Source organism: Panthera onca, chromosome A3 (assembly GCF_046562875.1).
Source record: "Panthera onca isolate mPanOnc1 chromosome A3, mPanOnc1 haplotype 2, whole genome shotgun sequence".
Lineage (NCBI taxonomy): Eukaryota > Metazoa > Chordata > Mammalia > Carnivora > Felidae > Panthera > Panthera onca.
The window spans coordinates 1,054,363-1,081,052 of NC_138341.1; the positions used below are offsets into that span (position 1 = coordinate 1,054,363).

Here is a 26,690-nt window from a genome sequence, read left to right on the forward strand (position 1 = left end):
CTGCTTGTCTTTCCGGGGAGGGGCCGATGGGCTGGGCCGGCTTTTATTCTACGTTTTCACAGCTCTGTCCTCAGGCAGGACTATCACCGAGGACCTCTCCCACGAGGTCGAGGTCGTCTCCAGCGACTACTCTGACCCCAACAACGCTGGGGCCAGCTCGTCCTGTTCAGCCTGAATCTAATTCTGCCCCCGGTTAAGTCCTAAACTGTAAAGTTACTCGTGAGGCAGGCGGCTGTCTGGTCCACAGGTGGCAGTGGGCCCTCGTCCACCTCCACGGGCGATCGCTGCCCCCTCCCCCCGGGTGGTACGCAGTAGGCGTTCTCCGCATCTGCAGGTGGAGACATGACCGCCTTCCTGGACTACCTGAGGCCTACCGGGCTTCTCTTAAATGAGAGGCTCAGGGGCCTTAGCGCCCCCCGGCCCCGCCTCCAGTCCACAGCCAGCGCTCACTGACCCAGCCCGAGCCGCCCCCACCAGCCTGGGCTGCTGGGCGTGCACGCAGCCCGGGCGAGGCAGGCAGGGCGCGCGGGCGACCCAGGGCACAGTTAGGGCCCAGGAAAACGGGCACCTGAACCCGGTTCTTCACGGGGAAGCCGCCTTCGCCCCTGAGTTACTTGCACCGCCCCTCAAACTCTGCCCCCCCCCCCCCCCCCCCCGTTCCTCACGGAGCCCTTCCCTGCTCCCGTTAGCCTGCCTGCTGCTTCCTCGGAGAGCCAAGACCCGGGGCCTAAGGGGGGCCGCGGGCCGCAGCGGCGCGGGGGTACACGGGAGGGCTCTGGAAAACACCCACCCACGAGGATCTCCTGCAGGGATGCGCACCGTGTTCCCACAAGACCTCGGTTACTCCTGCACCGCTCATCAGCTTGGGCCCAAACTAAAGTGACCCGCCCCGGAAACACGTGGAGTTGGCCGCAGGGCAGGCTGCTGAGCAAAAGCAGGGCCAGCCCCGCCCACCTGCCCCAGCCCCGCCCCCTGTCCCAGCCCAACTTCCTGTCCAGCCCCGCCCTCCTGCCCCAGCCCCGCCCTCCTGCCCCAGCCCCGCCTAGCTGCCCCAGCCCCGCCCTCCTGCCCCAGCCCCAACTTCCTGTTCAGCCCCGCCCCCTGTCCCAGCCCGGGCCACCTGCCCCAGCCCCAACTTCCTGCCCCCGCCCCACTCTTCTGCCCTAGCCCCGCCCCCTGCCCAGCCCCGCCCCCCTGCCCCAGCCCCGCCCTCCTGCCCCAGCTGTCTGAGGGTGGGGCTCTCCCCTGCTCTGGGAGGGGCTGTGGAAGAGAAGGAGGCGGAAGCGGAGACCTCTCCAGTCCGTCCTGGAGCCAGTAGGGAAGCGGCTGTTGTGGCAAAGCCCAGCGGAAGAAAGGCCAGAGGTAACTCTGGTAGAAGGGGCCTACAAACCAAGAGGCCTGCACTGGTGGGGGTTCCAGGACTGGGGGTTTGGGCAGCCGGCCAGCAGCCTGGTTCTGCTGCCCATGAGCCATGTGGTCTCGGTCCCCTCCCTGTCCTCAGCTTGGGGACAAGGACACAGGTGTCCCTATCTGACAAGCACATCCTCTCTAAATGCTTGGGGAGCATCTAATCACTGTGGCAGAGCTGGGAGGCGCCGGGAAGGCCTGTGTGTGTGCATTCAAAGTCTAGACAAGACTTGAGTGAAAAATGAGATTTATAAGCAAAATAGATGTAGCTAAGAATCACTGATTTGAGAATATTAGAAACATATGTAAGTCTTCATACTGTTCTGACCATTTCAAATGGAGAGACCGCCACTTTCGGTCTCCAGTTCTGGACCTGGGACCCGGGGAGAGGCTGGGGCCAGACCCGCCACCCAGAAGATGATCGGAAGCAGCAGAATCTCTTTCCACACTGAAGACTTGCATGCAGCCCCAGCGTATGAACAGGCGAGGCAGCACTGGGCCCAGAGCCGCGGGCTCGGTCCCTGTCTCTCCGAGTCACCTGGGCAGGGCCTCAGGCCTGGATTTGCTGGGTCGGGGAGAACAGCAGGGAACGGACCATCTCAGTGGTTCGTCCGCCCAGACTGCTGGGCTGCGTCCCCTGTGGTGTCTCTGTGAGGCCTGGTGGCCCCGGGAATGCTTGCCTTTACCTCTGGTCACTGATAGGGAGTGAGGGTGCCAGGGGTCATGGGAAACCCAGTAGCAGGACTACCAACCTTCTGGCACTTTCCGAGACAAGGTTGGGAGGCTAACTGTGCTCTGGCCAAAGTTTAGAAGGCAAAGGCACTCAGGGGCTGCTGGGTAGCGGGGCTCTTGTGGCCACAGCCTCATTTGTCCCTGAGCGCTGACTGGGGGTGGCAGGCTGCCAGGAATGAGCACGTATGCCTTCCTCCTGAGGGACACCAGGTCCGGGCTGCTCCTGGGCTGCTGAGTGCTGTCTCCGTGGCCGACTGACCGTGTCATCATTCAGCTGACCTGCCCTGCACCCTCCAGCCCCGGAAACTGTGGGCTCACGGACCCTGGCTCAGCGTGCTGCCGTCCCTTGAAGACACCGGGCTTGTATTCCAGAGACGAGGAGCCACCGAGGGACAGCAGCCAGGTCAGTGGGATACATGTCAACCCTCAAATTCATTTTCGACGCTGGAGGCGCATGGACGCCTCCAGGAGCACACGTTCCCATGGGATGTCGGAAAGCGCCAGGTGGGCAGTGGCAATCCACACGGGGACAAAAGGACCAGCGAGGGGTGAGACGAGTGTGTGCACAGGGGCCTGTCTCTGCTCCGGATGTGCGGGGCTGCTGGGAAGCTCGGGTCTGGGGGCGCCCAGCGCCTGGCCCTCGTCCCTGCCCTGGCTCCCGCTGCTGGGCCCCATTTCCAGCGTGTGAGGGCTCGGCCCCGTGAGCAGACACACGGGAAAGCTGCGTTTCCACTGCAGGGCCGGCCGGGCACGGAGGTGGGCAGGAAGGAGGCCTTCCAGTGGGACACGAGTGCGTTTTGTCAGAATGTGGCCCGGCCGGCTGCGGCTCACCGCCCAGGACGGGTGGGGGGTTCTGAGTCCTCAGGATTACGAGCGCGAGCTGGGTCGATCAGTGTTCAGGCTTCCACCCGTGGGAGCAGAATACAAGTCCGGGAAGGTGCTTTCATTGGACCCAGTGAAACAAGTCACTGCAGGTGTGCGGGCTCACGGGGGCCCCTGTGGCCCTAGAATCCTCCTGGGGCAGTCACCTGCTGCGGGCCTCTGACCTGGGGCCGGGCACGGCCCTGCATGCGGATTAGTGCTATGGACAACGCCCAGCTGGTAACCAGAGTGAGCCCTGGCGAGGCTGCCGTGGGCCAGCAGGCTGGCGTGGAAACGGCTCAACAGAACAGTCACGCTGGAGAGAGGACGCCCCCGCTTTGCGCTTCCTTCCCACTCAGGGGCACCCGTGGGGTCCCTCTGGGCGCTCCGGTGGGGACACAGCCTCCCTGGAGGTGCGATGCCGCCACGGACGGAGCCAGCCCGCTGCACGGCAGAGCTGTGACCCCTACCCGATGTGCCACAGGCCCGCTCTGTGGGCGGCCAGGAGGGGTCCGCGGGGGGAGGGCGTGCAGCCCTGGCTTCCTCCAGGATGGATGTGCCTCGCTGCAGCTGTGATGGCAGCACCCACGTGCGCTCCCAGAGAGGAGGCAGGGCGCCTGGGGTGCCGCGTGGGTGCCGCGTGGACTCGGGGACGGGGCTCGGAGCTGCCACGGACGGGCCATTGGCCTCGGCTCAGCCAGTCATGTGTAATGGGACAGTGATGACACTTACCCCGTGGACCACTGTGCGTGCAGTGGGACTACACACCACGGCTGCTGCAGCCAGGTATCCAGTAGGTGCTCAATAATGGCTGCTCCTTCCTTCCTTCCTGACACTGGGCACCTGGGCCTAGGACCCCGTGAACGGGCAGCCTCCCTCCCTCCCTCCTTCCCTCCTTGCACTGGGTACCTGGGCCTGGGACCCCACGAACGGCCGGCCTTCCATAAGACCCTGGGGCCAGGCTGCTCCTCTCCGGGAATTATGCTGTCTCCCTAGGTAACACAGTGACCACAGGACATCAGGGCCTGCCGTGTCTTGGGAGGAAAGCAGCTCATGTGCAGGAACGGGAGACCCTCTGGGCAGGACTGCTCGCCAAGGGCATTTCACTCAAGTGTGTGTTGGGGCAGGAAGCAGGGGGCTGGCGGTCACTGTGCACCAAGGGTTCAGCCACCAAAACAGCCCACGTCAGCAATCAGGACAAGGGATGAAAATGGGGTGGCAGATAGGGGAAGGGGAGCACGTGACCCCGGCCCGAGCACTGGAGCATCCCCGGAGCCCCAAGGCTGAGCGCTGGCCTGTCCCTAGGCCCAAGAGCTGGCATGTCCCCGGGTCCCCGGGTCCCTGGCCCGAGTGCACACGGTGGCTAAAATTGAGGGCTTCAAAAACTGTTACCTGAGTCCTGAGTTTGATCATATCGGCTTCCATCTGGGAGTTGGACTCGTTGAGCTCCTTGATCTCTTCATCCAACTGCTTGATTTCTTCATCGTTCTCTATGCCTGTAAGGACAGAACTGCGTTCAAGCATCGTGCATGTAGACACAGCCACCGTTTTGAGTTTTCTGTGCTCTTTTTATGTTTGGGACTGGGTTTTCTGGAAGAAGAGACTCTTGGGTTTATAGAACAGCCCAGATTGCATGTTCTTCCAGCCCTACAACCGAGGCACACAGACCCCTCTCCACCGTGAGGGGGCCCCTCGGGGACAACCGCCCAGGGCCCCGCTGCCCCGTCTCCGTCCTGGAGGTGGGCTCACCCCCCTTAGCCCGTTTTCAGTCTCTCCCTTGTCACACCATGGACACATCCGAAAACGAGACCAACAGCGTCCCTGCCCTCGCCAGGCCCCGCAGAGCCGCTGACATGTGACCACATCTGCGGCCCGAGCGCCCGGGGCCCCCTCCCGCCAAGACTCGTGGCGGCTGAGGGGGACTGCGGGGGTCGTCCCCAAAGGGCTCTCTGCACACGGGCCACGTGACTGACACAAACAGGAAAATGCTAGAAAACATGCATCTGCTGCTGGGACCGCTGCGGCTGTGGGGCGATGGGGAGTATAGGCTGCACCAGCCCCCCGCCCCGCCCTGGGTGCCCTGGGACCGACCGCCAGCTCTGGCCTCATGGGGCGCTGGGGCCAAGTTTCTAGCTCAGTTGGCTGCTTGCTGGCAGTGGAAGGCGCCAGGGCGGAACGATCCAGACCCTTTTTCGTTCTGGCCTGTGGGTCTTTTAAGGCTGAATGTAGTCAAGGGAAGAATGGTAGGAGTCCCACAGAGACCCTCACCCTTGACAGCCCAGGACTCGGGATTGCCATCCGTGGTCACATAGCTCAGCAGCGGAGGCTGACTTAACGCTCGGACAAGGCGCGCAGCCCCGGCCTCGGGGCCAGAACAGACGCCCTTCTCCAGTGTGCAGACAGAAGGGGGGCGGCCACCCTGGGAGGGAAGGCCCGGGACACCTGGGGCCCTGGCCCACCCGGCCTCCCCACCAACGCGTCCGAAAGACAAAGACGGAGCGGTGGGATCCACGGTGTTGGGTCTCAGTTGTTGATTTTGGTGAAATGGAAAAGAAAATGGACATCGGAACAGTAGGCGATCTTCCTGAGGTGAACCACACGCGCACGTCTTGGGGGAGACACGGGCTTTCCTCTGTACAGCAGAGAGAACACGCGTGTTCGGCTTGATTTCTGGGTCCACCACCCTTCCTTTCCAGTCTCCTCCACAGACCCACCCTGGGGGCTAAATTGCAAACAAGCAGATGTTGAACCTGTGGAGCTCCCCCTGCCCCCTCCCCCCCCCCCCCCCCCCGAGGGACCAGCTGTGGCCCGCTGACCCCAAGGCTGGGTCTCGTGGCCCTGGCTCCACCATAGAGGCCTCAGCATGTGTCCCCAGCCATGTCTTACAGGGTCCGGAACGTCACCAGCAAAGCCTCCCTGCTCGCCACCCCACGTATCTCCCAAAGCTGTTCACGGGTCCAAGAGGAAATCCTTCCAGCGATTTGAGCTGTTACCTTTCCCCCCTTTTTTATCTGTGACCAGACTTCCTTGGCAACTCTCTCAGTCAGGGCTAGGCTGATTGAGTCTCCGCATGTGGTCCTGAGCACACAGGAGGGCTCGGCCCAGGGGTGGCTGATGACATTATTGTTTCTGGGGACGTTCGGATGCGCCTGGAGATAAGAACACGGGTGCGTAAGAATCCTGATTTGTAAAGCAGCTAGACTGTGAAGCAGTCTGTCCGCTAACACGGATTGGCCACGCCAGCAGCCCAGGCGCACGGAGAACATCTCTCACACAAACGGACCTGGGGACCTGTGTACCGACGGCCCTTCCAGCCTGTGTCTGAGCTGGTGGATTTTCAAAACGAATTTCGGTTAAGGTTTCTGAACAAGAGCTTCATGTGATACCTTCTGCGGTTTTTTAGGTCTGAACAAACTTAAAACTTCGCTTTTTCGGGCTGTATGTCATGTTTCTGTGGATCCAAAAACTGCATCAGCGTGAGTGTGGTCTCGTTTCTAAGAGGCACGGGGAACCTTCCTGTTTTGTGCCGACCCCTGAGGTTTTGAGGGACCCCTGAGGTCTGTCTCATCCAGATTCAGGTGACTTCTGAAAGACACCATTATTCACGGCAAAGCCTTCTCTCTGGTGCTCGCAGGGAAGGGGGCGTCTCCCCGAGTCCCTCTGGTAATAGCCTCTCCGTCCTGTGTGCACCGTGCAAAGGAAGAGCCATCAGCGAACCAAAGAACTGGTTTCTCTTATACGTCAAATGAAAGGTCTAGATTTTTATTTGTGTGTGGTGGCTAAAAGTGTGGAAGGCTAGACCTGACCATGTTTTGCGGTGGAGCCTGTGCGGGAAGGCTGGTGTAGCTCTTCTTGGGGACCCGTCCTGCGTGGACCCTCAGAACTGTTTGGTCACGACGTCTGACTCTGGATCATTCCTGATAAGAAAAGGATGCTCTGCGCACCTGCCTGTTCCCAGCGTCAGGGTGGCACGTTTCTGCTGATGGCGTCGGAGTGGAATTGTGACCGAAACAACTCATCTGAGGTCAGGCGGGTTGAAGATGACCGCGCTGTCACAACGCCCAGAGGACTGTGGGGAAAATCGCACTGGCTTGTTGGAGGCGACGTCAGCGGTAGCCAAAATAAGCTGAAGTTCGTAAAACCCCCCGACGTGTCAACATCTTTCTCGTGGGGCTGCCTTCTAGCAAACGAAAGCTTGGAACAGTTTTGAGAAAGCTCTGAGAAGAGAATGTGGTCTCTGGAAAACGGGTGACATCTTGGGGGCCCTTTTACTGGTTTGAGTTTTTACGAAAGAGTGTCCAGCAGTTCCTACTTTCTACTTAACTTTCCTGGGACACCAGCTTTCCTGGGACAGCCGCAGAGACCACGCGACCTGAGATATTTCCCGGACACTGGACGCATTTCTGACCCGCCCCGCTGAGGGGTTTGAGAAGCCACGGCTGTAGAGCCTGGATTTTGAAATGTGACAAAGATCCGGGACCTAAATCTGTACCTTCCCACGGAAGAGTTTGGCGATGAGTGATTTTCGTAGTCCTAAACTTCAAACTCCTCCATTGCAAAAATGGTCCCTCTCTGGGGACCAGATAAAGATAAGAGATAAATTAATCTATAAAAGACACGGGAGTCAGACTCGAGCAGCGGGGGCTAAAGGAAGCGGCTGGATAGCAAGTGTTCCTTGAGAAGCCAGTGTGGTCTCCGTGGTCACCTGTCTTCAGTGAAAAGTGACAGAGACTGGTTTTTCCCGCTGACCTTGCTGCAGGCTGACAAATAATTGAAGGGAAAAGGAAGAGTGAAAATACTGTATGTGGCCTAGCACGGTGGGCTTCCAGTTCTGCTGAACTGAAGAATTAAAGACAAAAATTCCTTTTTGTAAGTCTTAACTTGGTCCTCTAAATGTTTTATTGTAAGTTCAGCTTCCAAAGATACGTATTTTCAAAATTGTATGCTGTGGAGGGCTTTAAATGTCCATCAGAGCCTTGGACCAAAGAGTTTAGTCCATACGATTTACGAGCGACTTGCACTGCACGGACCAAGCGGCAACTCAGGCGTCATCACCAGAGCGGCCTGCGGGTCAGATCCACTTTCTGACGGAAGTCATATCATTGCACGTCAAGTAAAAATACAGCAGGCGGCCCTGTGCTGACCTTCCCATCTCTGAGTTTTCTTCTAGGAGCGCGGGATTCACGGACGGACGACCGTTAGTGCGTCTGTGAAACAGGACAGGGTGCCTGCCGCGTCTGTCCTGTGCGCTTGGGCGGCCCCCCGCGTGCCCGGGCGGTTCCCCCGCAGCCCAGCATCCCGGCCGCCCCTACAGCGGACATTCTCCTGTGAGGGTGGCAGGGACAGAGTGGGGGGAAGGTGGACGGGATCTCAGTCCCTTGGGCTCAGGAGAGACTCCAGAGAATTCCAGCGTCTGGAAACAAATTTCCTCAAGCTCTCCGCATGCGCCTGCCCCTAGGACACCCCCGAGGCCCCAGGTCATGGTGCGGTGCCCGCTTCTGGAGACGGGAGAGAGCGACCGGGGCGCAGCGCGCTTGTCCGTATCTCAGGGCAGTGGCACCTCTGCTGGGTCCTCGCCTGCAGGGAGGCTGAGCTTAAGTGTGTCAGCGCCTGCAGCGGGCAGCGGGCAGCGGGGACAGAGGCCCGCCCGCGGCCTCCATGTTCGATAGATGTCACAGCCCCTTCCCGCAGCCTGACTTCTGTGACAATCCAGGGAGGAAGAAGGAGGGCTGCCTCATTTCCTTCTGTCCTTGGCAAGACGGGGACAAAGATCCAACAACAACAACAAAAGAGCAAAAACAAAGGCGAGGACAGCTGGGCTGGCGGCGGGTGGGGGGGGGGCGGGGTTGGGGGGTGGGGAGCTGCCTGCTGAGGGGGCAGGAGGGGCTCTGCAGAGGGGTCTGAGCAGAGGCCACACCTCCTGCTGCTTTGAGAGCTGTTCTGGGGGATAAAGAAATCATGGCGACCTTTAAGTTTGAAGAATAAGGAGAAGGGGGGAGGGGGAGGAAGAAGAGGAAGGAAGGAAGGAAGGAAGGAAGGGGGGGCAGGGTCCCGGATTTCAGAGCCAGAAGGGAGCTTCAAGGACACTTAGAAGAGCTCCTTTTTACTCAGGTGAACACTTGACGGAAGGTGCTGGAATGCCAACACAGGAGTAGCTCAGCCAACTGAACAGTGGTCTCCTTGAGGCCTGCGCGCTCACGGAAGAGCCGGGCGTGGAGGGAGGGAAGCTTCTGGCCACGTTACCCGCAAAGGTGTTAGAGCATTGTCAGGCCAGGTTGCACTTAAGATATTCGAGAAAAGAGACAGAGACAGACTGTTTTCCACATCTCAGCGGGGGCAACGCCGCGACCAGATCTCTGCATGTGGCAGGACGGGGGCGATCCTTGTGGAAAACGGCGTGTTCTGGCCCGTCCCCGGGAGCGGCAGCGCGTTTCCCCCGTGCTTGCCCGCGGGTCAGCGGCCCAGGGTGATGCCCGACCATCCTCGCCTCACGACACAGCCTCTGCACCGAGAGGAGTGTCCCCAGGGGTCACTAAGAGGTGACTCTGGTCCTGGCACGAAGAATGTCCAGACCGATGAGAAACTCGGGCTCAGGAGGACCCGGGTCGGTCCGGCTTCCACCTCTCATGGCTGCGTGACCCGAGCTGCCTCACCCTGGCGAGAGCGCGACAGAACGCGTCCCTGAACCCGGATCCCGCCTGCCTCCCTCAGCATGGCCCCTCCTCGGGTCTGTTTTCTGTCCTTTCCTTCTCTGCACTGACCCCCAGCCCGCTGCCGCTTCTGTTGCCGAAGAGTGTGGACCGTCACAGGCCCGACCCACCAGCGGGGGGCGGCTGCTTGACCACCAGGGCGTCTGGTGAAAGGTCACGCTGAGTGTTTCTGGAAGGGTGGCGGTGGTGGTTTCTTCCCGGTGGCCGGCACTGCTGTTCACGGCAGCGGGCCTGGCACCTCCCAGCGGCTTCCCCACGCGGCCTCGGGCCTGCGGGTGACAATGAGGTTCCTGAAGCTCCGGGAGGCGGTGCTCCATGCGCTCGAGCTCCGTGCCTGTGGCCCCGAGTATGTGTCCCACAGAAGCGGGGAGGCCAGAGCCCGAGCCTTCCAGACGCACACATCGTGACCCTGGCCGTCTTCCCGGCAGTGACGGCCGCGTGTTAAGGACCGTGTGGTGCAGGAGGCCCGAGGACGCCCCGGAGCTGCTGTCGGGACCTGGAATGAGTGGTCGGGTGGCCGTGACCGGTGGAGGCCTCGGGGCCCCGGCCCGGCCGGCCTTCCTGCGGGGGAGGTGGCCTCAGGTAGACCCCAGCAGAGGGGGCCAGGTCCCCGGGGCCGCAGCTCCAGGGACGGGCCCAGGGACTGGGCTCATCTGGGTCCACATCTTGCACTGCTGGCCTCTGCTCCCAGGGGCCCAACCTGATGGCGGTGCCTGCCCGGGACCCCTCCTTTGCCAGCCTCGGGGTCGGCCCTGCCCCGGCGCCCTCCTCGCAGCGTCCTCTGAGGAGGGGCCCTGCCCCTGCTCCCCGAAGTGGCAGTTTGCCGAGTGGTTGCAAATCCCGGGCGCCGTAATCCCTCGAGTCCTGTTCTACCAAGTCCCGCCAACACTGAGTCAGCCGCCCCAGGGCAGGCGCAGGTCGGAGGCTGCGAGCCCTGCTTACGTCCCAGCAACCACCGGGCTGGAGGCTCGTTCTATGCGTGTTTCTGCTGAAAGACACCTGGATGCTTGTTGTTGGTTCGTTAGCGCTGACCTCACGGCCACCGGCTCACGACAGGCGTGGGCGGGGCTCACCTAACACACGCGTCACTCGCCCCCATCGCGCCTTCCCAACAGAACTCCTCCCCCCCCCCCGCAAAGTCTCAACAAACCCGAAAATGCCCCCCTAAAAAGACTGTGAAACGGAGCCCATTTGCAGGATGAGTGCGGTCTTGTCCCCTCAGCCTGCAGAGCCACACTTCTCCCGCCACATCCCCAGGGGCCACACACGCACCGCGATTTGCAACTCTGCATGAACTCGTGAATGAAGGAGGAAGCTGTGAATACTGGAGAGGCTGGGCTGCTTCCTCGCCCTCCCTCCCGTGGCACCCCTGTACTCCCGGCTCTGGCACCCACAGGTCCTTGCAGGTGGACGGTGGGCCAGCTGGGAAGCTCAGCGTGGAGGGGGCAGGAGGGCGGCTGTCCCCAACCCGGCCGCTCCAGGAGGGCCTGGGGCAGAGGCACAACGGGGGCAAACCGCTGGGACTGCTGGGGACGCTCCCCCCGACCCCAGACGGATGGACCGGCCTCTTAGATGCGGCCAGAACTATCCCGCACCGGCAGAGACGCTGCGACTGTCTCCGGCTGTGGTTACGCCAGAGGACAGAGCGGGGCCGCAGCTCCTGCCCCCTGGGCAGCCTGTGGGGTGGTTACCGTTGCTGGCCCGCTGTCGGATGGTCAGCATCTGCTCTCCTGACAGCTTCGCCTTCTTCATGGCTGACGTGGCTCGCGGGCATCCCGACAAGCTGGGGACAAGACACGGGTGGCATTAGTCACGGGCCTCCGAGACCCCCAAAGCCCTGCAGAGAGAACAGTCGTGAGCCACGAGCGAGGCGTGTCGCCGAGTCATTTCGTCAGACTGGTTGCCGGCCACAGGCTTTTTGCGAATGGGAAACAAGCCAGAGCAATGGATTCCGCGTGGCCCAGTCCCCGTGCACGAGGGGGGCTGTGTCTGCCTGTGGATTCGGGGACGGTTCTGCACGGGGCCCTGGGCCAGGTCGCCACTTGTCCCCTTCACCGTGTGCCTTCTGGGGCCGCGTGGCTGTCTATGGAGCGACTGGCTTTGGAAAACTTCCTTCTTACAGAAGGTGTCAAACTTACAGGAGGCCTGAATTAAGATCTGATTTTAAACGTACGAAAGCGGAAAGATCCGATAACGAGCTCACCCCCACATTCACCGTTCCGTCTCACGGCACAGCGGGTCCTCCTGCACCCGTCCTGCCTCCAGTAGAGTACTGGGGGCGATCGCAGTTGTGAAAATGGAGCCCCAATATCATGATCTCACTGGAATGTTTACAACCCCTTTGCCACTGACATCAAATGTGTGGCCTCTTGGCAAACTTCCCATCTGCCCCCTGACGTTGCTAACACTCTGTCCCCTCCGGGTGCATGTGCAGAACCGGGAATCTGGCCCCTGTGTCTGTCTGACGACCGTCTTCCCAGGCAGCTCCCCTCCCTCCTTCTCTTTCTCACTAGGTAAGCGTTGAGGACAATTGCATCCTGACACGGTCTGTGGCCCCGAGCCTGGGCCTCCCCACCCCTGCCCCTCGGGGGCTCACTCTTACCCGCCACCGTCCGGAGGGACCGACACTGGGGGCCCCCGCACTCGTGGTTCCCCTGGCACTTTGTGTGCGGATGAAATGAAAACTGTACGTGTGTATACAACTGTACGTCCAACATCACATATATATTGCATCACGTATGTATAATGTATTTCACCCATAATTCAGGGCCAGACGGACCCTGTTCACAGCCTAGCGATGCTGTGAGGGCTTTACCTGTATCCGTGTCCATCCAACACCCGGTGACAGCGTGGCTTACGTGGTTATTAGCAAAACCGTGTAATGTCAGTGTTCATGGCGGAGGCTTCCTAAGTGTCTTCACAGACTTCTCTCACAAGTTTTCTGATGGGGATTAGCACTGTTTGGGGGAAGACGTATCCTTGTACGTCACGTATTTTCACGGTCCTGCGTGGTTCACGCCGACGTCCAAGCGGTCTTTGGTCCGCTGTCTGTGAGACGTTGGTGTTCGGCGCCGTGCAGAGTATTCGTGAGGAATCACCACACCTGCTGCTCTTCCTGGGACCTTCCCTCCGTGAGCCGTGTTTGCTGATGGTGTTTCCAGATTTTTAGGGCGTGAGCTCCCAGGGAAAATGCCTCTGGGCCCCCGATGGCATGGCGGGTGGGGGACAGGAGGGCACTGGAGGGTCCCCGGGTTTAGTCATCTGGGGGGGGGGGGCTCCGTGCTCCTGCCGGGGACGAGCCTCACGTGTGTTTGCTCCCCACTGTCTGTCACCACGGTGGCCCGCGACCGTCCCTTCACGGAGCCAGGCCCTCAGCTTGGGTCCTGCCTGTTGAGCCCACTGTGGACGGACCACCGCCCTCCAGCTTCTCCAGAGCAGTGTCCCAGCGGCCGCCTCCACTGTCCTTTCGGGGCTCCGCGTCCGATGTCGGCAAGTGCGGTTCGTCCTGCCCATGTCCGCGTCTGCCCCGCTGCTAGAAAGCGGGCCCGGCCGGTCACCAGCCCCCGGCTCTCGCATCCCGGTGTCCTCTCCTGTCGCCGCTCAGCGGGGCTGCTCAGAGGCCAGCTTGTTGCCGGCCGAGTCTGGCGGCTCCTGGAAGCCGCTAGCACCAGTGTGGTGCCCGCTGGGTATCTCCCCACCCGAGTCCCCCTGCCCTGACGATAGGGTGGTGGGAACTAAGCCACGCGGCAGTGCGCGGGCGCAAAGCAGCGAAGGGCAAGCGTCAGCAGATTAGACCCACTGGGCATCTCCGGGGGTGCCTAGGATGTTGCTCCCAGACCCGAACGTGCAGCGGAAGGAACACGTCCAAATTCGGACTCCTCGCCCACACTGCTTTCATGTTCCGAGGCTTCTCCTGGTTTTCAGTGATGCGAAGGGCCAGCCGGGGATGGCAGGCCACCGCCCTCAAGCCGGGAAACTGAACCGGGACTCAGACAGCACCGCAGAGTCATCTGTTTTGCTCAGGCCCACCCACCCGCGCACGGGGACCGCATGACCTCGTGGGTCAAATTTGGAAGTGTCCCGTGGCACTGAGCCGGGTGCGGGGCAGGTCCGTGGATCTGGTGGCAGCTCACGCTGGCCTCACTTTGTGGCGTGTTGACTCCTGGGGGCCCAGATGGCTGAGGATTCAGGGGAATGTCCCACGCCCGCTGCCTGCAGGGAGCGGACCTGGGGGTCTCGGTGTGGCTCCCACGGGGGCCCAGTGGGCCATCATGGGAACGCTTCTAATTACAACTGCATCACTCTGAGTGGGGGTTTGGAAAGTCACAGAGTCTTAGTTCTGGCCGCTGTGGGCATCACTTAACTTGTTGCCCACCCAGCTTGCCGCCTCCCCCCCTCCCCCAGCTCCCCCAGATGTCAGGCACAGGGACAGCACCAGGAAACCCAGGGCGGGTCCAGGCAAGCGCTTCAGAGGGAGGCGGGACATTCGGTCAGAACATCGGCCCCAAACGGACTTCCTTCAGGAGAATCTTACAGCTGAAAATAGCTAAATTAAGGGAAAGGCTCCGGAAGATACGGCTGAAAAGACATGGGGGCAGTGAGGGTGGTTCGTGGGAGGAGGAGAATAAGAGCCTTGTGGGCAGGTGGGGTGTGCTGCCCAGAGGCCCAGAGAGTGGGGGCGGGGGGCCGAGCATTTAGGGACAGAGGACTCTCGGGGACCCGCACGAGGGGGTGTCTGTGGCTCAGAACTCGTCCCGGACGCACACACCCAGATGCAACCGGCCTCTTTCCAGCCAAGTTTTACCACCTGGACACTTGATTTACTATTTGCTGTTTCACCTTGCTGAACGGCCCCCTTCCTGTGTGACTGTCACCTGAGAGAGAGGAGACACACTCAGTAACGGGGCCTGCAGTGTGGACGGTCAATGGTCACAGCCATCCCCCCCCCCCCCCCCCCCCCCCCCCCCCCCCGCTTCTGCTGACTCACGAGCAGGAGGCATCGTGTGGGGGGAGGGGCACCAATGTCCCCGCTGAACTGCCTACTGGGCTTCCTGGCTCTCTAGGGTTTCTAGACCACCTGCCCCCAACGTGTAGGGAGGGGGTAGGAGGCTGGTACACTGCCCACGGGAAGGCTGGCCGCCCCGGGGCAGGATGGTCACCCTGACAGGAGGGTCAACCTGGCTGGATGGTCACCCCAACAGGACAGTCACCCTGGTTGGAGGGTCACCCTGGTAGGAGGGTCACCCTGGCAGGAGGGTCACCCTGACAGGACAGTCACCTCGGCGGGAGGGCCTGGGTCTGGGTGCTGGGTGGCCACAGAGCATCGGGGGCCCCGAGGCGGGTCTCTGGTCCTGGCTCTGCTGCTCTGGGGGAGCCTGTGGGGCACGGTGCCCCCTCCACGGCTGCTCTGGTTCCTTCAGGACGCCGTCTGTAAACTCAGCAAGCGCAGATATGAGCCGAACCCCCTCCAGGCTCGGGGACCTTCCCCTGGGTGTGTGTCCCGCTCTTTCCTCGGTGATTTTCTTTCTCCTCTTTTCTCTCTTTTCCTACCTTCGCAGATCCCTGTGAGCTCCGTAGGAAGCGTCTCGAATTCTTTCTCTGTTTTTTTTAAATTATCTTCTTTTCTCATGTTTATAATTTAAGAGAGATTTCCTCAACTTTATATTCTGACCTTGTAACTGAACTTTTTATTTCACTTGTCTTTGTTTTAAAAAGATCTTGTTCTCTTAATTTTTCTTGGATTAGGAATATAATAATTTGTTACATTCTGTTTATTCTCCTTTTCTGATGACAAAATTAAAAAAAAATTCTCCTCTTTCCAGAAATGCCTGTTTTCTCTGAGCTTTTCTTTCTCTTTTTGCAGTTTCTCTCGCTTTCTGTTACGTTGCTTAGCGCTTTCCTTAACCAGTTGGTCGTCCTTGGCTGTTCATTCCCATGGCCCCAGTATTGCCAGTTGAGGCCTGTCTTTGGGGCCTGTGGATGTCCGTCTGGAGGTCGCAGGGGTTGCACACGGGCTGACGCGGTGGCCACAGTAGGTTGGGAGCAAGAGGCGGAGGGCCCCACGCCCCCCCTCCATTCCTGCTTCCCATGCACCTGGGACCCCGTCCCTTCTGCTGGGGCGAGGGGCGCACGAGGCCGGGCTCCTGGAGCCCCTCTCCTTACAGAGATTTCCACCTGGTGCGATTTGGGAGCCCGCCCAGAATCCCGCCGCGGGGTCCGTGGGGCCCGCGGGCCGCATGCTCACTTCTGGTTCCCACCTTCCTGGGTCTGTGCACCTGCGTCCGCCGCCCCCACGGCTCCCGCTACTTGGTGCGAGTGACGGAGGCTTCTTCGCTTTCTGCGTTTCCACTGTTTTTTGTTTCCTGGGTTTGTAAAATGAGAGCAGGTCGTTTCAGCAGAGTTTTGAGATGGTGGAGTGACCGGGATTTTCCCTGGAGGCGGTTGCTGAAATCGAGTGCAGGGAGGACATCTGTCCGTCCGTCTGTACGGAGTGTGCTCTTCTCTTCTCTTCCTTTCTGTGGGTCACAATGGCAGGGAGCCCGGCCACTCTTCCTCCTCAGCGAGGAATCTGGTGTGATGAGACCCCAGGCGAGGCCACGGGTGAGGAGGCCACAGGAGGACACCCGGCCCAGGGGACGGAGGCAAACGCTGAGTGGGTGCCCAAGAGACCGCGGCCCCCAGCCCCTCACGGGACAGAAGGAGCCCCCGAGAGGAGGCTCGGAGTGTCCCGATGGTGCAGCAGCAAGACGGGAGCCGGGATCTGACGGCCACAAGCTGCCACTCGGAGAGACACAGCCCCTGTCCCCTTGTCACCTTGTCACCTTGTCCCCTTGCTGAGCCCATTGGGTTTTGTGCTGCGGAAGCTCATCCGAACAGGCAGTGACGACGCCGTTGTCTTTCTGTCTGTCCTTCTGCTCACTCTCAGGAAGCTCAGAGCGAAATCCAGCAGAGTTATTACCGTGGGTCAGCGGTTACCTCAGAAAGATATGTTGATGTCCCAGCTTCCAGAACCTGTGAGCAGGACCCTATCCGGACCTTCGCCGATGTGATCAGGCTGAGACAACGGTATGCCGGCCAGTGACAGGTGTCCCCTAGAAGAGGGACATGCCCTGTGCCCGTGGTGCTGGAGCGGCCGGGAGGACACCCCGGAGCCTTTGGAGGAAGCCCTGCCTGCATCTTGGTGTTGGACCCCTGGCCTCCAGGGCACGAGAGAACACACGCGTGCGGCCTCGGGAGCGTGTCAGGGCGGCCGTGTGCGCGAGCTTCTTCTGTGTTCCCACCCCTTTCTGTTCCGTGGATGGGAGCTTTCCCGAGTGGGACACTGCAGGGGGCAGGCCGGCGACATGGGGACGCACCTCGGGAAGGGCCGGTGGCCTCAGTCCAGGGAGGGGGCTGTGCGCGTCCTACCCCTGCTGAGCCCGCACTGGCTCGGCCTGTGCTCTGCTCGCAGCACCGGAGGAGGGACGGCGGGAAGGTACCGCTGCAGCAACTGTAGACGAGAACCCCAGGGCGGCTCCAGGGTGTCCCCACAAGGGGCTGCACGTGGGTCCGAATGTAAACTCAAATCGTCCGAACCAGTCACACAACAGAGGCAGGGACCCTGCCGGGAACTGCACTGACGGCTCCCAGCCCCATAGGTCGGTGGCCACAGGCCCGGGTGCCTGTCCCCAGGGTCCTGGAGGGCTGGTCCTCCTCCTGGGCAGCTGCCAGGCGGCTGTGGGGGGGGCACAAGGGGTGTCAGTGGCTCCCGGGAGGGAGCAGGACCCCCCCCCCCCCCCCGCCGGCTGGGAGCCCCGAGTGCTGGGTGTCCATGGGGCTAGCCCAAGCCGGGCAGGGAGGGCTGAGGCCAGGGGTGGTGGGTCCCAGAGACCCCAGGACACAGGAATTTCAAGGGACAGAGAGGACAGATGTCTTTGAGCACCGGTGGCCACTGTCAGGTGGTCCCAGTGCCTCTGCCGAGGACGGAGCGTGCGGGCCGCTGGAGGCAGCTGGTGGGGCGCAGGGGCCACGAGCAAGGACACCTCGCCCCCAGGCGCAAGAAGTGTGCCCTCGGAGAAAGCAGGGGGTGGAGGCAGGACCCCAGGTTACGTGCTTGCCTCGCGGGAAGGAAGCACAGACACGAGCACAGTCCTAGAAGACACACAGGCTTGTAGAACTGTGCAACACAATCACATTCACAAAACTGCTGTATCCCCAAAACCTGCGATTTGCTTACGGGTCGAGGGTCGTGTCGCGCTGGTCAGAAGTGGCTGCACGTCCGCGGGGCCGGCTGAGCGGCGACCTCTGACCTAGAGCTCCCAGGTCTTTGTGCCGTTTGGTTTTGTGCTGTTCTGTGTTGGTGTTTTAATTCAGATTCACTCCCATCCTGGGACTTTAAAGCTTTTAAGAGTTCCGTTTCTTCATCTGTTTATTGGAGATAAAAGCGAGCTCGTTTGCATTATCGGGTTTTGGCTTGCACGTTGGCTTTCCCTACTCAATCCTAACAGGCTGCGTTTCTTGAGGCAGAGACGGTAGAAGAGATTTGTTTCTCTAAAGACCCTGGCACCGTGGCCCCGACGATATGCTGGTGGGGGCCGAGCTCTCAGGGGGACCCTGGAGTCCCTGCCCCCGTGCCTGGGCCCCTGTCGACCCCTCCCTGGGTGAGCGGTGCTTGCAGCAGGTGGCTGCTCCTGTGACCATCAGTCTGGACACGGGGGTGGGGGAGGTGGGGGGGGGGGTGGGGAAGGTGGGGGAGGGGCCTCAGTCCCGGAGCCTCAAGGAACGGGATTCTGCCAAGACCCCAAGTGAGTCCGAGGCGGACAGTGAGCTCCAGGTGGGGGCGCAGACCTTGATACCTTGATTTCAGCTCGGTGAGGGCCCAGCAGGGGCTCCCGCGGCCGGGCAGGTGTCCCGCGGGCAGGAGCAGAGCCGGGAGCTGGCTTTACGGCCCGGGCTGCGGTATCTGTGGAACCGGCTGCTGGTCAGGCCGCCTGGAAGGGAAGTGAGCCTCCAGCAGCCGTCGAGTGCGGACTGGGCCCGGGGGCAGAAAGGTGTGGTGCGGGTGTGATGTGGGTCCAGGAGGGAGGGCCGAGCACCCCCCCCCCCACCCCCCCAGCAAACACTGCACGTCTCCCATCCTCTTCAGGCCGAGGAGGCCACAGGCGTGACCTCTCCCTTCTGGCTCTTCACGGGGCCTGTGGGGCTCGTGGTTCCGGGTAGGCGCTGGGCCCACGTTTCTCCCTCTCAACCGCTTCCCGTCAGACACAAAGTGTGGAGATTAGCATACAGGAGTGAGGCGACAGGGTGCTTTCAGGGGACGGGGGTCAGCACGGGGTCGTGCAGAGGGGGCCGGTCCCACAGGGTGTGTCCGGACCCGGGCCCTGAACTCAGACCTCCCGTGCGGTTAGGGGACCGGCCAGGCCACCTGTGCGGGGGGCTCGTCGTGCGCCCCAGTTGGGTCCTGCCCGCTGCTTCGGGGTGTGTGCAGGAGGAGGCTGTGCGGGCGGCTCTTGCCAAGGGCACGGGGCCCACGGCCCCGCGTGTGTCTCTGCAGGGCAGGGCTGTTTCCTCAGCGCGGCCTCACGGTACCCCTCCGGCCGGGGAGCGCCGGCCCCGCGAAGGACAGGTGCCCCGCAGGGTGGACGCTGCCTCCCGGCCTCCTCGGCCAACAGAGCAAATCCAAGGCCTCGCGCGGAACAGAGCGTGGAGGCATCTTTCCGCAGGTGACGCCACCGGGTGAGACGGCCCCGTGGTGGCCGGGGGGGGCGTGGGGGCACGGCTGCCTTCCTGGACGCGGGCGGGGGTCCGGCAGACCCCCGTCCCGCCTGGCAGGGCACCTCCTCCTTCCAGAGAGCGGCCACCTCAGCCCCTCCTCCCCTCCTCCCCTGGGACAGAAACCTGCAAGTTAGGGGACCTCTCTTCTCGTGCTGTAAAGAAAAGCCCTCAGTAAGCTTTTGTGACCCCGAAAACCCCGGCCACGGCCTCCCCGTTTCCTCCTGCGGCAGCAGCGGGGGGAGGGAACTCAGACAAGTGTCCTTGTGACAAGGGTGAGGGCCAGGGGGCCGGGCAGAGTCCAGAGGGAGCATTCCAGAAGCGACGGGGCCCCCGGCTTCCTCCACACCTTGGATCACAGTTACTAGACCCGTGAGTTTTCATTCCTCCAAGCGGTGGAAAGCGGTGGAAGTTGGATTTGTCATCGAGGAACCTCCTTGCGGGTCCTCTGTGCACACATGTGGTCTTGGAGGCAGGGGCGAGCTCTCAGCCGTGAGATGACTCACCGCACAGGCTGCCGCCTCCGGGTTGGGCACGGGCAGGGCCGTGCCAGCTGCTGACTCCCCCGAGGCGGGAGAGGTCTGCCCCGCTCTGCCTCCCCCGCGCCTCACGAGGAGCAGGTGTCTCGCCTATGAGGCGCAAAGGAAGCTGAGCTGGCCAGGTGGCCGCAGTGCTGTTCCCAACACCTGCCAGGGTTCCCGCACTACAGGTGTCCCGGGCCTGTCCTGCAGGTATACACGGCGGTCCCCCCTGCGTGATGCCCCGGGCAGGACCTTCTCCTTCCCGGCAGCGTGCCCGCCGGAGAGTGCCTTCCCTCCTCGGTGTTGGTTGTCTGACCTCTGAATCCCAGGGTGCTGTGGCTCAGTGATACGTACGTTTGTAAAAAATTTAGGGCTTCTCAATACCCCATGGAAGCCGGATAAGGATAGAGCTTTCCTCCTCTTGGGCTCCTAGACTCCATCCCCCAGCGTCCCTTGGGGAGACTCCATCTCCCAGCGTCCCTTGCATCTAGTGATGCTATGGCCTGGGTCTCCCTATGGGATGGATGTGGGGGAGGAGCTGGGTCCTCCTCCAGATCGTTGCGGGAAGTGGCTGAGTACAAGGTAACTCCGGTAGGAAGCACTCAACAGGGGGACTGATTTTTAATGCAATTCTCTCGGGAAGTGCCAAGCAAAGTGAAATTCTGAGGAAAGCCAGCTCCCTGTGTGGGATGGACTAGGAGGAAGCTGAAAATAAAATAAATCAGGTTGTCGGATCCAAGTGGGAAAGTTTAAGAGGGTCTAGGGGGTGATCTTTTTGAAAGAAAGTTCATTTTGGTCAAGCCCAGTGAAAGATACGACTTAGTTCCAAGGTTGCGTATTTTGTTTCCAGGGTTTGAATTAGTGACTTTAATTCTGTAGACTCTTCCACTGTTCCTTGAACTGCAGTAAGGTGGAGGGGATACACACAGAGAAGCAGGTTCAACAGCTAGGGACACCCACCTTCCCCCCCACCCCGCCCCTGGCCTCCTGCACCTGTGCCCCAGGATGCACAGTGGCCTCCCCAGGCAGCGGGGCCCCCGGCAGAGCTCTCTCCCTGTGGCCTGCTTTTCCACCTCATGCCCCTCACCCCCAGACCGTGCTGGGACCTCTTGCCTCGGGACCCGTCACACCTGGAAAGCGTTCCTGTCTCGGAGGAGGCCAGGCTGCTCGGTGCACCCAGTGAGCCCCCCGCTGCCTCCTATTTTCACCAGAGCTCTGACCACCTCAGAAAACGTATTCCGTCGCTCACGGAGGCGGGAGACCGTTTCCTAAATGCTGGTATGCGGGGACAAGTGAGGTGCCCTGGATACGTGGAAGGGGGAAGAAGCCGTTGCAACGGAGCAGGGCAGACCCTGCAGTTACCGGGGAACGGGACACACAGGGCACCCTGCGTGGACAGAGGAGTCCGGCCTGTTTCACCACCTGGATACAGATGCTCAGGGTGAAGGCGAGCCGCACAGCTCCGAGGAGGGGCCCCGGAATGCAGGAGGCAGGCTGCCTGGGTTCGAGTCCTGCCCCGTCACTTAGACACACAAGTACTTAACTCCTGTGGCCTGAGTTCTTGGTCTACAGACCAGGAATGTTTACAAACCGGGCACGTTATGGGGCCTAATTCCATGGGTTCTTATGAAGATGACGAGGGTTAACATCGCAAGGTATTTCGAGCTCTGCTTGGCGCACGACGAGCCCGACATCATGTTGAAGGACGAGGAGGCCTTCGTAGGGCAGGTGGGGAAGTGGAGGAAAGAGCGCTGTAGGCAACGGGAAGGCGCTCAGATGCGGAGGGAATGGCACTCAGCAAGGCTGGCAGGGAGGGAGCGAGGTCCCCGGGGGGGAAGCCCAGGTGCCAGGTCGGGGGACGGCGGGTGCCGGCTGGGAATTGTGTCGCTACCGCTGGGTCAGCCGGCTCCTCCCGGCCTCCCCGCCCTTCCCTGCCCGCCTGCACCCCGCTCCCAGTCACCCCCGGGGCCCATGCCCGGGCTGCGCCAGGCTGCTGCCTGCTTTCCCCTCCTGCACCCTGCTGGCTGCCGGGACAGGGCGTGCCGCCCCTTCGGGGCCCCCCTGGGCCGCCGGCGGCTGCCCACCCACCCCTCCTCCTCCTGCCCCACTTGCCCCGTCGTCGTCCTGGCCGGGCTCCCACCTCCCGCAGCCGGCCTGGGTCCTCAGTGTCTTACTGTCTCCCCCATTTTCCCCTTCTGGTAACACGTGGATTCTCTCTTCCCGAGGCCGTGCCTCGATCCTGGGCCCTCGGGAGATACGTGTCTCCCTCCTGAATGTCTTCTACCAGTGGCCACATCCTCACTCCCCACCCTGACACCTGCCCTCTGCCCTCTCTCAGGCTGGCTTTGGTCCCAGCTGTCCCCATCCGGGTTTTCTGGAACCCTCTCCACAGCCCCCTGAGAGGTGCGTGTGGCCACTGCCTCAGGTGACAGTGCTCGTTTGGCTCACGGCTGGCCTTTGAAGTGACGACGGGGAGAGCCGTCCGTCCCGGATGCTCCAGAAGCATCTACAGATCACGAGGGCCTGTGCCGCATGGTCAGAAGACAGCGACTTCGGCTTCCCGTACTGCTGGAGGGTTCGCAGTATGTCCGGATAGAAATGTGTCTGATTTACATGGGAAAGTATCTGGGTTTTCATTCTAAACACTGCTGTTTTAGGAAGACTCGGCCAATCCTGAAGAAAAATAAGACATTTCCTATGCCCTTTACAAGAGCTCTGCTGGGGACACGGGCTGGAGCCCCCCACCCTCCCTCACAGGGTGGAGAGTTTGCCTCCCAGACTTGAATGAACGAAACGGTTTCGCGGCAAGCGGGGACTGCGACGTGCAGAGCCCCTGGGGCTCTGACCGTCCCTGTCCCGGAGTGTCCGCGGGCTGGGACCTCCCAGAGGAGGAAACTGGGGAGAGCGGCTCGGAGGGCCTGGAGGCCACAGACGCGTGTTCCCACTCGCCCGGTGCTTATGTCCTGGCACCGTTAGACGTGATCTCTTGTCACCTACAAAGGCTGCCACACTTTGGAGGAGAAGAGGGATAATGGGAACTTTGTGTTTTCCCAGCACAGGGGGTGTATCAGGAACCCCACATCTCAATGCGCCAAGGCCGTCTTTCTGGAGACTCCTCCTCGCTAAGGCCTTAAAGGTTTGGGGTGACGGCTGGCCTGTCACCCCATGAGGCCAGGGCCACAGCCTCCAAAGGCTGAGCCTTCAGACACTCTGCTCAGCTAACGTCCGCACGCTTTTCTAATTCTCACCCGGGAACTGTCCAATTCTTGCACCTTCTGGGAATCGCATTTTGCCTACTCGATAAAATAAATGAGCACTTGTTCAGCAGATAAAAACTGCAGGTCAACAGACAATAGGGTGTGATTCAGCCTTAAAAAGGAAGGACATCATGACAGCTGCTACACACGGTGAATCTTGAGGACGCTGTGCTCAGTGAAATCGGCCAGACCTAGAAGGACAAATACCGGCTGATTCCACTCATCATACGTCCCTGGAGTCGTCTGATCGTGGAGGCGGAGGGTGGACGGTGGGCGCTGGGGCTGGGGGAGGGGGTCAGCGTCGGTGTTACTGGGGACAGAGCTGCGGTTTGGGAACACGAGAAGCTTCTGGAGATGGTGGGACGGTTGCACAAGAACCTGAGTGGCCTTTCTGCCACTGAGCTGTGCACCTGAAGGTAGTTACGATGGTGAGACGTGCGTTTTACCACAACGTACACACAGCAGTTCAGCTCTGCGCTCGGTTCTGTTCGTCCCCTTTACCCGCGTGCCGCCACCCTGTTCCTGCACAGACGCCGAGGGCCTGCAAAGGCATCTTAAGCGCCCGGCACCTGTGGGGGCAGAGCGGCGCCGACAGGCACACCGACACCCCCTTCCTCCTCGGGGACGACTGAGACGCCAGCTCACGGCGCGAGGATTCGGCCGCTGTGGGAGCGCGAAAGGCAGGGCCCCTGACTCAGCGCCCTGACACGTCCCCCCTCCCAGGTCCTCTGGAGGCAGGGTCATGGTGGCCAGCGCCATAGTCTCAGCCTCGTGCAGCAGGGCTGGTGGCCCTCAGGCTGGGTGGGCGTCATGGGTCACATCCGGGACCCTCTGTGGCTCCCGCGGGCACCTGGGCAAATGGGCAAAAGGGGGCGCCTTGGGGTCACTGTCTGCCCTGGGTCCCAGCGGACCTCGGCGAAGACCCCGGTCCCAGTAGCGGGAGTGGGGTCTGTCTGTGCACGGAGGCAGAACGGACGCCGTGTGGGCCCCGAGCGTGTGAACGCCTGCGGGCTGCGGGGGCCCCTCCGATCGAGGCCAGCCTCTCCCAGGAGACACCAGGCCGCTGGCCTCGGGCCGTAGGCTGAGAGATTCGGTCAGGGAGAGCCATTCGTGTTTCCTCTCTGTCCCCTGACCCTGTGTGAGTTCCTATCACGGCAGGATTCTCTTTCACAGTGAAAACGTAACCTTCCCTTCAAGGGGCATCGAAAGGCTCCCATCCACACATTCCTGCACATGCCGTGACCCCTTCCTGTTTGCATGGAGGCCTCTGTTCATTCTGGCCTGGACACGGCTTACCGCATTTCCCTCGGCGTCCTCCAGCCTGCTTTGCAAGAAGCCGGGGACACGTGGCCCGACCGATTCCACCGCCTCTGCGATCTGTCTACACCACCCACCCCGACTCGTCCCCGCAGGGCCCACCGAGTGCCATTCGACTCAACAGAATAGGCCTCTTCTGCTAAGACAACCTAACTGCACGTATTTCTTTTAAAATGAAGCGAGTAAAACTTAACGGGCTGATTGGCTGTTCTGGAAATGTCCTGATCCCCTTTTGGCCCGGGCATGCAACATGAGGTCCCTGTGCTAACAACCATCCCCCTTCCCGGAGGGAAGGGCCTGCCTGCAGTCTCTAGGCCAAACGAACAAACCTACAGATGCGCGTGTGTGTGCAGTTACAGCGTGCGTCTTACTGTGGATCCCGATCCAGAACTTTGGTAAATGCCTGTCCTGATACAGACATGGGAATGAGGCGAACGTCTCAAAACACACTCCAGGGTTTTCCTCTTTCTGCCTCAGGAGATCATGAGTTGGTGGCACCTTTGCACCTTTCCTTTCTAAACGGGCCTCGCATCGTGCCGGCCGTGACCCGGCACAGGCGGCCACTCACCTCCGGTGTGTGAGGAAGCTGCCGCTGACGTGGCCCGACCCGTCACATCCTGGCGTGGGACACGACATGCCCTCCGTCTTGACCGACTTCCAGGAGAACTGGGAGCCGTTGAGGTATCCGTCCTTCTGTCTCTTGGCGGCCAAGGGACATCCTGACGCACTGCGGTGGGAGGCGTACTTCCCGGTTATGTGGCCCTGGCCGTCACACCCAGGAACGGGACATCTGGGGAGCAGAAGACACGCACGTGATGGCCTTGCCACCATGTGCCTGGTGGCCTCCACAACGAGGTCGGAAGAACCTGGCTTGAGGAAAAACCCATCAGGCTCTGCTCCCGCAAAGGAAAAGGACAGAGAAAAAGGCCCTGGAAGTGCCACCTAGTGGAGAGCCGAGGTAATTCCTCGCGTGGAAACGCCTGGTCAGCCGCTGACCCCAGGAAGGCGGTTTTGGGGAGAATGTCTGCGTTGGGGAGGAATGTTGGATGTCGCAAGTGAGATGCAGGCATCTGTTGAAAAGACCCCCTTTTGGACAGAATCACAGCTCTTTCGGTGGAGGAATGCAAGGCCACCGGTGGAGAAATTGCAGGATTGGTTTTTAAAGGCGATTGTATAAACCCGTGGTTTTTCTCAAGAGCTAGAAAGCGCGTTCTGTTTGGCTGTGTTCTCCCGGGGCCATAAAATAGCCTCCAGCCAGAGAGGGTGTTAAGCAGGAGGCAGAGATGTTAATTAAGTCTCCTGGAACGGTGTCCCTGCAACGGTGTCGGCACGTGGTACCCCGTCAGTACCTTTTGGGGAATAGGGAGGAAAATCATTGGCTGCAGCTGGAGGTCAAGGGCAGGCTAACCCCGCTCCTGAACCTCCCCAGGGCAGTGACGGCCGTGGGGCCGAGGACGCAGGCAGACCACCAGCGGTTACCGCATGGAGGTGCGGCTCAGCGCGCCTCACGGGCCCCAGGCCGGCGGGTTTCGCATGCGTTTTTTTAACGGCAACGTTTACATTCTACAAAATTAGTGTAACCTGATTACTTTGATACGTTTTATGTAATTTTTACGATAATTTTCATTTTTTTTTTTTTTAATCAATTTCTTTTTTCTCCAAAGGCCCTGAGATGAACATCGCAGGAAGACAGGGCCAGGTTTATCTTACGCAGTTTGGGACCGGGCTCCGGGCGTCCGTGTGTGGCAAACACCCGGAGCAAGTGCTGGAAGCCCGGGGTGCCTGCCCGCCGCTCTCAGGTCCTGCCGGAGGACCGGACAGAGGGCGGCTACGTGGTTTCCAGCGGACATTCGCCGTCGGTGTTACCGCTAACACCTGCCTCTCCCCGCCAGCGCCACCGCGTCTCCCACCGAGGGGCAGAGGGACGTTTCCTGGCTCCGCTTCCCCCAAGCATCAGGTGGCCGGAGATTCCCTATTTACATGGTGCTCCTGACCAGCAGGTGTGCTCTGGGATTGGTGCCCACAGGTGGCCTTGCAGGTGCCTGGCGTCCCCTCTGCCTGCCCCCACCGCCCCCCTGGGCTCCCCCAAGGGCTCGCTGCCCTCTGCCCGCCCTCTGCCCGCCCCACATGCGCAC

General features: G+C 61.1%; 1 protein-coding gene and 1 long non-coding RNA gene across 17 annotated transcripts in view; one reads left to right on the forward strand and one right to left on the reverse strand.

The window, feature by feature from the left end:
* Window positions 1–26,690, reverse strand: part of MYT1L (myelin transcription factor 1 like) — a 428,591-nt gene that overhangs the window by 3,482 nt on the left and 398,419 nt on the right. For 12 of the 16 annotated variants that reach the window (XM_078445070.2, XM_078445071.2, XM_078445064.2 and 9 more), the window contains 3 exons: window positions 25,124–25,345; window positions 11,402–11,493; window positions 4,387–4,496 (listed from right to left, as the gene is read on the reverse strand). In XM_078445070.2, coding sequence (XP_078301196.1) covers window positions 4,387–4,496; window positions 11,402–11,493; window positions 25,124–25,345 — 424 coding nt within the window. The remainder of the gene's footprint in view (window positions 1–4,386; window positions 4,497–11,401; window positions 11,494–25,123; window positions 25,346–26,690) is intronic. The other 4 variants (XM_078445072.2, XM_078445065.2, XM_078445068.2 and 1 more) reach the window with 1 other exon arrangement.
* On the forward strand, window positions 1,212–26,685 carry LOC132688544 (uncharacterized). Its single transcript, XR_009614568.2, has 3 exons — window positions 1,212–1,362; window positions 2,414–2,542; window positions 26,220–26,685. It is a non-coding gene; the product is annotated as an uncharacterized LOC132688544 (long non-coding RNA).